Source organism: Epinephelus fuscoguttatus, linkage group LG16 (genome assembly GCF_011397635.1).
Source record: "Epinephelus fuscoguttatus linkage group LG16, E.fuscoguttatus.final_Chr_v1".
Lineage (NCBI taxonomy): Eukaryota > Metazoa > Chordata > Actinopteri > Perciformes > Serranidae > Epinephelus > Epinephelus fuscoguttatus.
In genome coordinates this window covers 28,931,070-28,946,008 of record NC_064767.1, presented here as the reverse complement: position 1 = coordinate 28,946,008, position 14,939 = coordinate 28,931,070, and the positions used below count along the sequence as shown (strand labels likewise).

General features: G+C 39.0%; 2 protein-coding genes across 3 annotated transcripts in view; both read right to left on the bottom strand.

Annotated features, from left to right (window-relative positions):
- Positions 1-307: 307 nt before the first annotated feature.
- Positions 308-6,188, bottom strand: LOC125903888 (hyaluronan-binding protein 2-like). The gene is made up of 13 exons (XM_049601071.1): positions 6,057-6,188; positions 5,704-5,833; positions 5,449-5,547; positions 5,208-5,318; positions 4,994-5,110; positions 4,780-4,890; positions 4,517-4,688; positions 3,569-3,666; positions 3,072-3,468; positions 2,810-2,952; positions 2,318-2,452; positions 962-1,107; positions 308-846 (listed from the first exon to the last, which is right to left on the bottom strand). The coding sequence occupies exons 1-13, from the start codon at positions 6,114-6,116 to the stop codon at positions 679-681; spliced, it is 1,887 nt and encodes a 628-aa protein (XP_049457028.1). The 5' UTR covers positions 6,117-6,188; the 3' UTR covers positions 308-678.
- Positions 6,189-12,429: 6,241 nt separating this feature from the next.
- ablim1a (actin binding LIM protein 1a) overlaps positions 12,430-14,939 on the bottom strand; it is a 52,621-nt gene continuing 50,111 nt past the window's right edge. Inside the window, exons 24-25 of one of the 2 annotated variants that reach the window (XM_049601069.1) lie at positions 14,720-14,800; positions 12,430-14,498 (exon numbers count right to left, since the gene is read on the bottom strand). In XM_049601069.1, the coding sequence (XP_049457026.1) occupies positions 14,385-14,498; positions 14,720-14,800 (195 nt within the window). In that variant the 3' untranslated portion in view covers positions 12,430-14,384. The remainder of the gene's footprint in view (positions 14,499-14,719; positions 14,801-14,939) is intronic. The other variant, XR_007451341.1, reaches the window with a different exon arrangement.

Genomic DNA, 14,939 nt, shown 5'->3' with positions numbered 1-14,939 from the left:
GGTGTAGCTATTAGTTCTGCCACCCTTGGGCCTGGTGAGGACAAGACATTTGGCACAGAAAAGCATAAAGAGACGCCCAGGATTGAAGTTAACAACAAGAAGAAGCATTTATCAGTATGGCGTAATATATCCTGTCTACTGTATACTGATGTATTTGACTCCATGTCTCCAAGGAATAATGTGTATATGCTTGTTATTAGAAGTCATCTTCCACCCCACTACAATTATAATGCAATTTCTGTTGCAAGACCACGGAGAAATACCGTGCTTGATTAATAAGAAAATACGACACTTTCCCTTAAAAGCCTCAGGATGGTCATATTGAACATTTATTTTGTCTTTTCCTTTTCCACACACTCTTCATTTCTAATTTCAGGTTTTAGATTGTCTCAGGATTCTAGGTCACATGTAACAGATAAAAACACATTAAACTGAATGACAATGCACATTTACTCCACAACAAAACTATTTGATAAAATTCTTCCAAAGCGTTTTAGGACGATTGTATTAAGTAGCACTGGAATTTAAAAATGATATCGTAGACCTGAAAAGTCTAAAGTCTAAACTATCAGGCACGACTGCACAAAATCCAAAAGCTAAATCACGATGAGTAAGACTTGCTCCATACATCACTAAGTTCTTGGCTTCACTGGCATGTTGCTGAGTATTAGAGTTTGCTTATGAAGATGCTGCTTGAATCTTTGACCTGATCCAGTCCAGATAGTTGGTGACCCGTGTGTAGACCCCAGGCTTGTTCTTCCGTCCACATTGGTCTCCCCAGCTCACCAAACCATATATAACGTTGGTGCTGTTCTCCTTACAAGTCAGTGGTCCTCCAGAGTCACCCTGAAACAAGAACACACAGCTGGCCAGATAGCAAATGCATACACTGCTGCGCTCAGCTATTTTAAGAGCTTGAATAGATATTTTGAAAGGTAGCGCACAAGTTTCCTCTACTAACCTGGCAGGAATCCACCCCTCCCTGCAGGTGGCCAGCACAGAACATAGTAATATCCAGAACTTTACCATAAATATCAGGTTCAGAGCACTTTTCCTGGTCGATCAGCAGTACGTCGGCCTCCAGCAGATGGTTGGAACCATATGCAGCTGCAGAGAGAAGGTAGAAAATGAGATTTTAAAGGGACTGTTCAACCTCAAATCAAAAATGCATATTTTACCTGTAGTGCTATTGATCAGTCTAGATTGTTTAGTTGTGAGATGCCGAGTGTTGGAGATAATCAGACATGAAGATGTCTCCCTGCTCTTGAATATAATGGAACTAGATGGCACTCAGCTTGTGTTCCTCAAAGTGTCAAAAAAAAAAAAAACTTTGAAAAACTCAACAGCAATGTCTCTTTCCACAAATCATGACCCGACTACACAACATTATCCAGAGACCTTCTTGTGAGTAGTTTCTTGTAGGAACTATTTTCTTTCTACACCTGACGGCAGTGGCTCAGTCCATAGGGACTTGGGTTGGGAACCGGAGGGTCGCCTGTTCGAGTCCCTGCATGGACTGGTGGCTGGAGAGGTGCCAGTTCACCTCCTGGGCATTGCTGAGGTGCCACTGGGCAAGGCACCGAACCCCCCAACCGCTCGGGGCGCCTGACCAAGGGCAGCCCCCTCACTCTGACATCTCTCCACTTTGTGTCCTGTTTGTGCATGTGTGTGTCTTTTGGACCTGTGTGTAATTGACAAGCAAGAGTGAAAACATTGAATTTCCCCTCAGGGGGATTGATAAACTTAACTTAACTTAATTAAACTTAACTTAAACAACCATAGCGCTGTGCTGAGAGAAGCATGCATCTACTACTAGCTCACTTAACTTAGCCCCATTAAGCTAGCTAACGTAACGGCTCAGACAAGAAGGATGCCATAAATGTTCATATCTACAGATACATGCTTCCTTCCACATGGTGATATGGTTGGCAGGTGTAGAAAGAGAATATTTTCTACATGCTTTGAGAGCCACAAGCAGAGTGCCATCTAGTTTCATTGTATCCGAGAGAGGGCCGACATCTATGTGGCGGATATCTCCAACACTCTGCAATTCAAACCAAAACAATCAAGATGACTACAGATGAGAGGAAAATGTGTATTTTTAATTTGGGGGTGAACTGTACTTTTAACAAATGTAACAACAAATGCAACAAAGCTGCAATACAAAAGCTGCCTCTAATTTTGGGAGTTTTATGCAAATAAAGATTTACAAGGTCCTCCAACATTCAACCCTAAAGTGCCTCTTAAACAAACCAAAAGATCTGAATAAAAATGACTTTTCTTTTTTTTGTGGCTGAATATGCATAAGTGGCCTTACAGTGTTCAGTAGCACCCCATCCAGAAATTTTACATTCCGTCCCATCAGGCAGTTCGGCATCAGGCAGACAGGCGGTCTTCACAAACTGGGTCTCATTGGCACAAACTCCATCAGTGCCGCTCAGCCTCAACAAGGCTGTGGAAAAAATGTTTGGATAGAAGTCACAACAAAATCAAAAATTAAACAATGAAGAACTTAACCTTGGTTATTCTACATTACAGTGTCATTATTTGTTTCTGTTTTTAAAGGTTACTTCAATCAATCAATCAGTAGGCCTACTATCGATGTTGTCATACTGTCATGATTCATATAATTACAAATGGTGCTCTTTGACTCTTTCACATCCAATCCCTAGTTAATTAAAATGGATCAAAAGATAAGTAACTCTACAGGTAAATTCTAATATCATTGTTACACACACACACACACACACACACACACACATATATATATATATATATATATAGACAATAAGAGGGAGACATGGCTCACCTATGTCGTTGTAAACAGCTGTTTCAGTCTCTCTGTAGTTCTCGTGTCTAATAGCCTCTGCAACCTTTACAGTTTGCTCTGTGGATTCATCCACATCCAGTGACAGACCTCCCATAACCACCTCCATGTCCTTACCTTGGTCACTGTCCAAACACAAACAACACATGATTCATAGAAAATTAAAACCGCATGTGATAGCTTTTCCATAATCAGCAGATGTTTTGTGTTCTTTCAGATTCACAGTTGTTACAACTGTGCTTACATGCAGTGTCCAGCTGTCAGCACCCAGCAGCTCTCAATGAGAACTCCTCCACATATGTGTTTGAATGGCAGATTGCTGTTGTGTGGTCTCACTTGCAGGGACACCTGCCAGGGTACAGCCCCAGGAGGAACTTTCAAACCCCCATAAATCCGAGTGATGGCCTTTTTTGGCTGAGGCTGCCCACAGGTGGAGAACTGTTGCGGATGAGTGGTGGCAGTGGGGGGGAGAGGAGCAGAAGTGGGTGAAGGAGAAGGTTGTGGGGCCTGGCTGGGCTTCTCAGTCACTGTGGGTGTGGTATCTGCTGGTTTGGAGGTTTCTATAGGTTTAGGTGTTGCAGGTTGGGGCTGAGGAGCAGTGGGTTTGGCCTCAGTAGGGACAATTTCAGTTGGCGTCACACCTGAAAACACATACACAGAAAGATAACACAAGTTCACAACTGTTATTATCTATTTTTTTCTACTCATGATTATAAAGTTGTCTAAAGCTTCAAAGCTGACCTGTTGGCACAGGACACTCCGTGACATCACAGTGGTCCCATAACAACTTGCGGCCTTTTCTGTAGAAACACCAGGGCTTCTTGTCTCCATCTGGGTTTCTGTGTAATAAAAACAAAGTGAGTGAGCATCGTCTTGTTAAGGAGACCTTGAGAGACAAAAAAAAAAACAATTTTGCTGATCCATTTTCAAAGTCTGATCTTAAGTGTTTTCTCTCCTGTGTTTAAGGCATACGAACTGGTGGGAAAAAAAGATTTTATCAGAATAATCTTTCTCAGCTCGACAGGGTTCCTAAGTTCTTTTTTCATCCGTGAAACAGGTGAGGAAAAAATGTTTTGCCGCGATAATTGTATTTATTGTTGTAATACTTATTTCCACCACAGGAGGCTGAAGTTCACCACTACTCTGTGTTCTCAACGGGACGAAAAGCATTCATGATTTCTTCCAGGTGAGTTTTATTTTTAGCCAAAAGAAAAACGTAGTAGTCACTTATATAACTTGCCAACACTTATTACATGTACCTCACGTTTAGAATATATGGATAAATTAATACTCACCTGGAATAAAAGTGGCGTACTGGCTGGAATTAGTATTATAACAACAAATGTTTAAAAAATCATCCTGCCAAAAAAAAAAGTTCACCTGCTAAAACTTTTTTCCCCACCTGTTTTCACAGATGAATTTTTTTTTTAATAGAAAATCATCCATTATCCCAGCAAACCTGTTTGTTTTGAGGTTTTTGGGGGTTTTTTTTACCTGTTTTGCAGATTTAAAACAAGGAATTTAGGAAGATTCTTTTGGCAGACCTTTTTTTCCACCTGTTCTTAACTATTTAGATCAGACTTAGAACTTGGATCACAATAATATCTTTTCCTCATTTGCCTCTCAGAGCTTCCATATCTTGAAGATGTCCACTGCTATGTCTAAACACTTATTTATTGTCTACCTGACCTGCAGAAGTTATGAGGGCCAAGTCCGTCTTTGTCCTCGAAGGTGCTTAAGGGATCAGCTCCGTTCTCCAGGATGAAGTGAGAGTTCCAGTAGAGGCATTCATCTCTGTCTTCTGTCTCACTCACATTGCCACGGTATGACTCTCCGTCCTCCACATAGCAGTCATCTGGGCCTAAGACATAAACCTTACTCATACAGTATTCATATATATTATGGTGATACATACATTAGGCTAAAATCATAATGTAGGATGTGGTATTTACCAACGTGGCAGAAACGTCCTCTGTACCCTGGAGAGCACTGGCAGTTAAAGTCATCACCCTCTACGACGCATTCTCCACCATTCCTACATGGATTAGGCTCACAAAGTGCAACTTTGGAGGAAAACAATTAATAGTGAAAGCTTGCTTTCAGAAACTGTAGAAATTTGTGGAAAAAATGTATTCTGTCTTGTTTGGACAAAGAAATACTTCTTACAGTGTCTGCAGTGTGGAGGCTGGAAGGGTGCCTTGCATTTGCACTCATAGTATGGGGGAATTGAAATCAGTACACATTCACCATGACCGCATCGACCTCTTTTACAATGTCTTGGACCTGAGATGATGACATAATAATTCATTTTTGCTCATACATATTGTGCGTATATTACCTGTGTGCAGATCCATAGGAAAGCAGGATTTGTTTTTCAAACCTTTCTGGCATTTCTTTCCCTTGAAAGGTTTTGGACAGTCGCATTTGAATTTCTTCTTCCCTCTCTCCTCACACACTCCATTGTTGAGGCAAGGGTTTGGGTCGCATTGGCCTGACAAATGAGAAAAGTTGAGAGGGGAATGTGAGCATTAATTTAGAGCTTTCCTGTGTGATGCAGCATTTTATGGGGAAATGTAACATCACAGATTGGTATAAACAGTTTGACAGAATAACTCTGTAACCTGTTGGCTCTTGAAGTTCATAGAGCCAGTCTGAAGTGTCGTCGTCTTTGTCATCATTGTCTTCATCACCAGCTCCATCCAGGATTGCAAAGAAGAAGTCTACAACAATAATTTTCCTTTATGAGATATAAAGCATTGTTTTCTTCCTCTCGCTTTTACCCCATAAAAAAGGTCATATATATATATATATATATATATATATATATATATTGTTCTTATTTAATGTAACATAAAGGAATAAAAATAGGCACTCACCTTCAAGTATCTCCTGAAGCCTTCCCTTCTTTTTTAAGTGTTTTAGATTATTTCTCTGAGACCCATGATCATGATCATGATGATGATGATTATGGCCATGATGATGTTTGTGCTTTTTTTTATGTTTCAGCTAAATCATGATTTGAAAGCACCACATTAGAGTCATAATAATAACGTAGAATCTTGTTGATATTGACGACAAAACAATTATCTTCTTAAACAGAAACATGGACAAAAAGCTCTACTGCATTTTATTCCCATCAAAACCCCCTATCATACATTGCAACATTGTAAATAAAAGCCAGTACTTTTGCTTATTCCCACACAATATCAGATATACAGTGAATACATACTTCAGCAGGCATGAGGAGCACCGCTAAGAAGAGGCAAAAGAAGAGGAGCTTCAGGTTCATGATGGCAGTGGATCAGAAGACATCCAGCAGAGTGAAGTGAGAGTGCACTGTCTGGCAGATCACTCTCACTTTTTTAAACATTTGTGTAAGTACACTAACCTTTGATTCAGCGGGGTGGTCTGGCATCTCTCCCTGCTGCTGAGTCATTTTTATTGATTTTTACTACGCTCTTGTATACTCATTTTTCTGAGTAATAATCAGCAGAACACTATTCATGTTAGTGGACACTTATAATGGACAAATAAATGGTGCAAAGTCAAGATCAGTATCTGTGGCACCCTGGAAACATTTTAATATTGAAACTCATTAGAGCCAGTTTTGATGGAGTAGGATAAGCACACACTCAGAGGCAACACAAAGGCTCAGAGAGTATATTTGCAAAGCCACTTGTTTGTTTGTATAGACTTTGAATCCAAACACACTGGGTGCATTTCAGAATAAATTACTGTGTGCTTTTTAGATCTCCTTATACACTTACAACACCAGTAAATTGTAGGATTTAAAGCATGATTGTACGCTCAGTCACTTGTGCCATAACATCACTTGTGCAACAGTTATCAGTCACATTCATGACTTCCAAGTAAAACTGAAACCCTTCTGAAACAACTTTGTCATACAAAAGTAAACTAAATATGCATAAACACTGCTTTCATGGCCCTTGTTCTTTGTTTAATGGATGTAGAGATGGGTCACACTGCGTCTAATGTTTCTGTACATTCATTTGAAGGTTTAATACACATATACAGGCACTGAGAGAAATGTGTAGTGTGCTCAGCTAACATGTTTAACATTTTAAAAACATTGTGCCTCTATGTTTTCTCAGATACATTCAGTTATTTCAGAGAAGCAATGCAATATTAGCAAGGGCACCATTTTCTAATAAGACACCCTTTATAAAGAGTTTATTGGTTGTAACTAATGGTTTTATTGATGTTAATAACGAATATAGTAATGCTTTAATAGCTTGTGTTTGTTCTTCTCCAGCATGACACCTTCTTTTTCTTTTTAGAAACTTAAAATAATAACACTGAATATGACAAATTCATTAGGAAGATACTCCTGAACCCGAGGAAAGGTTTGCATCTGGTCCAAAACACATTTATTAAGAGTGTTTTACCATTTTCAGTTTTAGAATGGGTGGATGATTAGATGATTAAGTGGGAAACACACATGAGCATTTGTTAATAATTACCAAATAGAAAGGATAACCAATAGCCAGACAGATGTTTCACAAGCTCGCAAACCAGATTTTATTTTCTAACTAATTTCAGTGTCTACCCCTGGTCTGTTCCAGGGGTCTGCAACCTTTACTATCAAAAGAGCCATTTTTGACCAAAAATAATACAAATAATCAGTTTGGAGCTGCAAAACATATTTGAGCCTTATATGAAGGTAAGGCAGCCCATGAAGTCCAAATTAGCCTAACTGATAGTCTAGGCTAAATGAGCATTTATTAATATGTTTTACCACAAGGTGGCACTATTCATGATTATTTGGTACTTTAACTTTGCAGAACTGGCAAGGAAAGCAAACAAATCTGTCCAAGCACTACTTAATTCTGAAAGAACTTTTAGTCCAAGACTTTTACTTTTTGGATTTGGCATCCATAGCTAACCAGCTAAGAAGACTACACTGATAAATAAAAATACATTTTTTTTCTTTTTTCTTTTTTTTTTAAAAAATAACCGTTATTCATTTCCATATATTTTTTTCATCAAAGCCACAGGGAGACACTGAAAAAGGGATAAAGAGCTGCATGAGACTCAGGAGACGCAAGTTGCCTACCCCTGGTCTATTCACTGACTTTTCCTGTACTGCCACCTGCAGGTCAAAGTTGTTGCTTATCCCCTGAAATATCTCAGCATCTATAAGATGGAATTGCACCATTTGTACAGACTTTCGTGGTCCCTAGAGGATGAACCCTACCATTATTCAAGCATCACCACAAGGCTGTCATTTGTGGTTTTAGGTGAAGTGGTTCAACATCTATTGGATGGTTTGCCATTAAATTTGATACAGATATTCATGGTGCCGAGAAGATGAATTCTAATGTCTCTGGTGACTTCCTGACGTTTCCTCTAACGCCACCTATAGGTCAGACTTTTTGCTTACTCTATGAAAAATCTTAACATCTACTGGATGGGTTGATACCAAACATTGTAGATATTCAAGATAAACTGTAATAACTGTGCTGCTCCACTTACTTGTGATTGTAACATCACCAGGTCAAAATTTTAATTTGTCCTATACTTTGGTTTATGGCCAAATACCAGGAAAAACTAATGACATTCTCACCAGCCTCAGCTTTAATTCATGCAGATTCTAGCTGACTGTGAACATGATAACAATATTCCTTGCATATTAGCATTATCAGTGTTAGCATGCTGATGTTAGCATTTAGCTCAAAGCACCACTGTTTCTACAGTCTCAAAGAGCCACTATAGCATGGCTGTAAACTTTTAGTCTTCTTTAATTATTGATAACACCATCAGTTACAACGTATAAATCTTTATATTGGTGCATTATTAGAAAGTGGTGCCTTAGCAAGGAGTTACTAAAAGCATTTCTGTGGAGCCATGAATCAGAGATCACTGGTAGAGGATGGATCATTACAGATTACAATAGGCTTAGCATTGATGCCATTGTGGTCATGACCAGGACAGAGAGCCAAGTGGAGGCAGTCTGAGAAGGTTCCTGCACAGAAAGAGAACAGCGGTGTCATATTGTCTGCCTCAAGGAACGTCACCAATCCTGCAGGGAAACTACACAAAATACCAATCCGACAGAAATGTTTTGTGAAAGGCAGCTGATGGGGCACCCCTCCATGCCAGGCTGTATACTCCCCATCAAAGAACTCCACACACCAGGACTCGTCCCCCCGGCCCAGCCAGCAGTCCTCAGTGGTGCCCTTGCGGGGAATGTTTGGATAGGTGACACCAAGCTCCCAGTAAGTCTTCCCAGTTACATCAATCTCCCAGTAATTGCGACCAAAGCTGAAGCCTTGCGAGCTGATGACATTGAGGGTGGTGTCAAAGCGTCCTGGGAGGTCAGGGAGTTGCTGCCAGGTGTCTGTGTAGGTGGCACTGTCACCCCGGGGGGAGATGATCAGCTTTGGGTGGGCTGTCTCTGGATCCAGACTCACCTCACTAGAATCTGGAGACACATATTTAACAACTTTTACACAGAGGATTACAAAAGAGGTCAAACTGTTATGAACACTTTAAAAAGAATGTGAACTGACAGCTCTTGGTGAGTTTCTTCATTAAGGGGGTCTGTGAGCTGATGAGCAGAAGCATGTTGTTGGTGAGGCTGAGGATCTGGTCAGCTTTAACTTCGTCCAGGCTCACACTGCTCGGGTCTGTCCTGTTTAGCAGATCAATCACTCTGGAGGAAGCAGACCATAGTGAGTTAAACATCAACTGGTGCTCAACCTTTTCTTTAAATCTGAATTATGATTTAATTCCATACCTGTCCACTGTCTCTGTGTCTTGCTGCTCAGGGTATGAAAAGAAAGACTGAGGAAACGCAGAAAAAACAAGATTAAATTGACTGTAAAAATCAAACTGTAATATTTTTATTTCCCATAACCAAATTAGAAGGAAGGTAAGAATTGTAAACAATCATATTTGATTCACTGGACTTTGATCACCATTGTGTCAGGCTCTGTTTCGGGCTGGTCCATTGCCACAGTGAGTCTGGCCAGGTCCTGCTCTATCTCCTGGATTAGAGAACAGTTCCTTTCCATCAGCCCATCCAGGGCAGAGACTGCAGCCCGCTCCTCCATCTCCAGATGAGACAAGGTAATCCTCAAGTCCTCATCCAGGACGGCCTGGATCTCCTGATATTTCCGTATGATGTTCTCTCTTATCACAGAGGACTTTTTCTGAGTCAGGCACAAGCATGTATTAGTTTATCATACTGTCCGTTCATATTATAATTATAATGTTAATGTTTTTACTGCAGGATAAGCAATGTATTGTTTAATTTAAAATGTAATGTCAGATTTCATGTTGTGGCAAAATTTCAATATCCACTGGTATAGAAACCCATTGTATGGAAGCCCATTTCCGCCAATGGGATTAAAAACAAAGATCTTTGACGTCAGTATAATGAGAAACTTTCTCCAAATATTGACTTAATATCTCAAAATAAAAACCTATCGCCAAATAATTTTGTCAAGTTTGAGTATCTCAAAAATAATGACATAGTACCTCAAAATAATGATTTAGTATCTCAAAAATAATGAATTACTGTTGCTAAATAATGACTTTATACTTTGAAATAATGACTTAGTATCTCAAAAATAATGGTTTATGCCTAAAATAATGGTTTAGCATTTAAAATAATGACTTGGTTTTGCTAAATAAGGAGTCAGTGTCTCAGAATAATGATTTGATATCCCAAAAATAATAACTGAGTATTTAAAAAATAATGAATATTGTTGCAAAATATTGAGAAACTATTCAAAATTCTGACTTAATATTTCAAAATAATAGCTTAGTATCTCAAAAATAATGGTTTCGCATCTAAAATAATGATTTAGTATCTAAAATATTGGTTCAGCATTTAAAATAATGACTTAGTTTTGCTAAATAAGGATAATAATAATAATGATTTGGTACTGTATCTCAAAATAATATCTGAGAATTACTGTTGCAAAATATTGAGAAACTTTTTTAAAATAATGACATAATATTTCAAAATAATAGCTTAGTATTTAAAAAATAATGGTTTAGCATTTAAAATAATGACTTAGGTTCTCAAAATAATGACAGCAACTCAGAATAATGATTTAGTATATTTAAATAATGACTTATTATCTCAGAATAATGGCAGTATTGCAAAAATAATGACTTGGTTGCTCAGAATATTTTGAGATAAGCACAGTAAGTCAGTATTTTGAGAAAGTTTTTCATTATTTAGTGATTTAAAAAAAACGAATTATTTTGAGGTAATATGTCATCATTTGGAGATACTAACTCATGATTTAGAGACATCTTCATTATAATGACTTGTGGGGTCTTTTTTCATCACATTGGCAGTAACGAGCTTCCATACAATGGTCTGAACACCACTTACTGTGATTTCTGATTGCCGTGCTGCCAGTTTTTTCAGTCTGTATTTCACTGCATCCCTTTGCTTCTTTAGACACTCTTGGTGATTTTCTAAAGTCTCCTGTAGAAGGGGTTGCACACATATTCAGCACAGCTCAGTTCGGCAGCAGTCAGACAGCTGTGGTGAAGCGCAGCTGCAGAAGCAGTTTATTGTGAGACTTGATGTAGACAGCAACAAAGCAGAGACTGACTGACAGGACTGTATTCACTGCAACAGCCATATTGTCTTTTTCTTTGACTGTTTATTAATAGGCATAGGGTCTGCTATATTTTCTGTATTTTTAAATGGTTCATTTTCCTGTTAGCAGCACTGAAGGTTTTTCTGTGTTGTTGCCATCTAATCAGGTGGAAAATTATGCTCATTGATCTCCTCATTACCATTACATGACTGGCCACACTCAGGGTTGTGATCCCAGAGGCAGCCATCTGTCTTCTATATCCTGTGTGTCAGTGTTTGTCAGTGCTGCATTTTCCAGGAGGAAAAATATGATTGTTGTGTCCACAACCACTCACATCTGTCCCACAATAATCCCCCTGTGACTGAATGAGGCCACACTACTGCTCTCACAAATACAAGTGATGCATTTGATACCTATTTTTTGTTGTAACATTTTAGGACCCATACTGAGAAGTCTGTGCGTTTTATTTCTTACTACAACTTGCTCCATGTTTTACACCACTGCAGACATTTTCCAAAGCACACCATGGTTTTCTACATTGTTAATTCCCTTTTATCCCAAAATACATCTTGGTTATTGTAACCTCACTTACATGCGTCACTGTGCAGAATGATGTATCTGACAGTGTTTTGACACTCATCTGGTGGAGGAGGAAAGCTTCTCTGTGATCACATTAAAGCTCAGTTTAAGATGCTTATGTAGGAGCAGGATTTTGTGACATCACAACCATTTTGGAAGCCAATCACGGCCCAGCAGGCAACTTACACAAGTGTGATGTGAAAACTTTAAACCTCCAGTACACATACACTGACTTTCTAGAGAAGGAGACATCCTCTATCTAGTAGTTCAAAATAAACACTACTTGCATATATAGAGATTCTGTTTTTTCCAGTGAGGTAGATGTAATTTTAAAATCCTTTAACTGGCTTATTATGAAAAAAAAAAAACCTTATCTGACACAATTGTTATTAGAAGCAGAGAAGTTTATGTCTTAAAACGAGTCCAAAGGGGATATTTAACTGTGTCCCCTGCCATCCAGGGTGAGTTATCCATTCAATTAGAAATTAGCTTCCTTCTTTTTTGGTAGTTACCTTATCATTGTGGGGTAACCAAGTCAATATAAAGCATTGTCTTTAAAAGTCGTCAGGGTAGTGTTTTATAATGTCCAGGTGAGAGGATCTGACATCTGATTTTTAATAAGAGTACAGCACCGCTTTTTTATTAATACACTGAGTTGCCATGTTGTTGGAAACACAAACCCAAAGAACAAACAGTAGGAAAACATGGATGTATTATTGAACTTATTATTATTTATATTATTATACAGGATGAAAAGACTTCCTTGCATTAAAGAGGTTGCTGTAGCTGCCAAGTCTCAGATGTCTTGCCTTCCCAACTGCACTTGAACGCATCAGTCTTGCGGAGGTGTTCAGATAATCATTGTTTGCAACTGCAATAGCACATAAAACAGGAAATGCTATTAATATTCACAGTGATGCATTATGTTTTTTAAGTAGGATTTAATTTAAGCCATGCTGATATGGAAATATAAACACAAATAGCTGCTTTGAATAAATAAAACTTGCATATTAAAAAACGGTGGTATGCTTTGGAAAGTGTTCAGTTTTATATGCAGGAAATGATGTGTTGCATATGGGCTTTCAAGGCTTTAATGAAGTTTTAAAGGGTAGTTCTAAATCTTTACTCTGTGGTTGTTGTTCACTAGTTTGTGTATTAACATCAGAGGCATATTTGACCCCACACAAAACTTTAAGATGCAGCTATAGACTAGGTATTTGTATCAGAGTAAAAGGCCAAGCTCAGAGGGATTTTTCCTCGTACAGGCCCCAATTAGTCAGAGTTTGTGAACAAAGTCAACAGACTCCACCGTCTGATTGGTCCCATAAAAGTAAACCAGTCCTCAGGTCACCTCTCCCCCTGTGTGACTTCACAGAAACGCTGTGTTTATTGGTGACATGCAAAGAAGAAAACAGAGAACAGAAAAGAGGCGGTGGGTACCTTTGGTATAGCTGAGGATCATATGGTTCATGGTGATTTAAAGCTTTATTGGCTTAGATTTCAATACAACAAATGGCAGTGTGGGTTTTCATTTATAAAACAGTACTTTTCAAATACAGTTGCTCCTTACATTAGGTGTTTTTATCTATTTGTTGGTTACTGTACGTTGGATACGGCACTAAAATATATTAAGATTTGTACTTCCAATACACATAAAGGGAAAGTGTCTGGCCATGTTAATGAGAGCCTGAGAAGAGAGACATTTTCTTTTTGTCAGGGTCAGATGAATTTTTGGCGTGTACAGTAGCCGGGGGGGAAGGAGACTGACGATGTGTAGGTGCTTGGATGATTCATTCCCATGTAGATCCGGTAAAACAGTTGATGGGTCAGCTGACTGCTTTCCCAGTGGCTTTTTAATTATTATTTTTTTATTCAAAGACTCACTGAGCCGATTCTTGCAAACTTTGGACTAAAACTGTTTCAGCCCAAGCGAAGGAAAGCTGACACATGTTCAAGCTACAAGCATGGACATTTCTTAATGGCGCCATGAGGTTCTACTGTACTTACAAAGTTCCACAGGAATCAACAGCAACAAATAGTAGGAAGAAACAAGCAAGAAAGAAAGGAAAGCAGTTCCACTCGAAGCAAAGCAAGAAGTAAAACAAGCGCAGTCAAACCAAATAACATGACCCTATTTATCATTCATTCTTTGTCATTTTTGAACATGGAAGAGATTCCCATTCCTCGTCTCCTGTGCGTGTCTAACTGGACAAATCATTCAGCTCACAGTCTCAGGAAGCGTCAGAGCAAAAAGAGTCCATTTCATGGCTTCCTTGATTATGCCAGGAGAAAACAAAAACCCAGAAGAAAAGGAAATAAACCAAAACCTACATCTAGATTACAGTTGTCGTGTGCTATCTGAATGAATGTACAGTATGTGCATGCTGCTTTGAGTGCTAGAAGAGCTTGGCCTTCTTTTTCATGTCGTTGCGTTTCCACAGGGGAAGCCTGTCAAACTCCTGGATCTCCATTCCAAAGATGTCAAAGAACGTTTCAGGTGCTAAGTGGCGCTAGAATTGAGAACAAAGGTGGAGAAAACAAAGGAGGGGAGGGTGGGAGGGGAGGGGTGTTTGTGGTTAGCACCAAAGCCACAAAAAGGGTCACTGCAAAAATGACAAGAAGCAATGGATACTGCACATTCCTTGCTACAATTGTATTTGTGTAACATGTTATTTACACAAAGTAGAGAAATCCAGTATCAATTGCGGACAGTCAGGTGGAAATCTGATACCTCCAGTCTGGTTCTGTCCACATCCCTGGGCAGTTTAGCTCTCCCTCTACTGGTTATCATGAGCATTTCATAGGGGTACACCTTCAGAAGGAGACACTGGTCAGTGAACAGGTCAAAACTACAAGCTGGAGTTAAGCTTCAAAAACTTGCAAACCGCTTTGATCAAACAAAACTATCAAATTTGGATATTTTTAATTTATTTTTGTTGTTCTGACTGTGA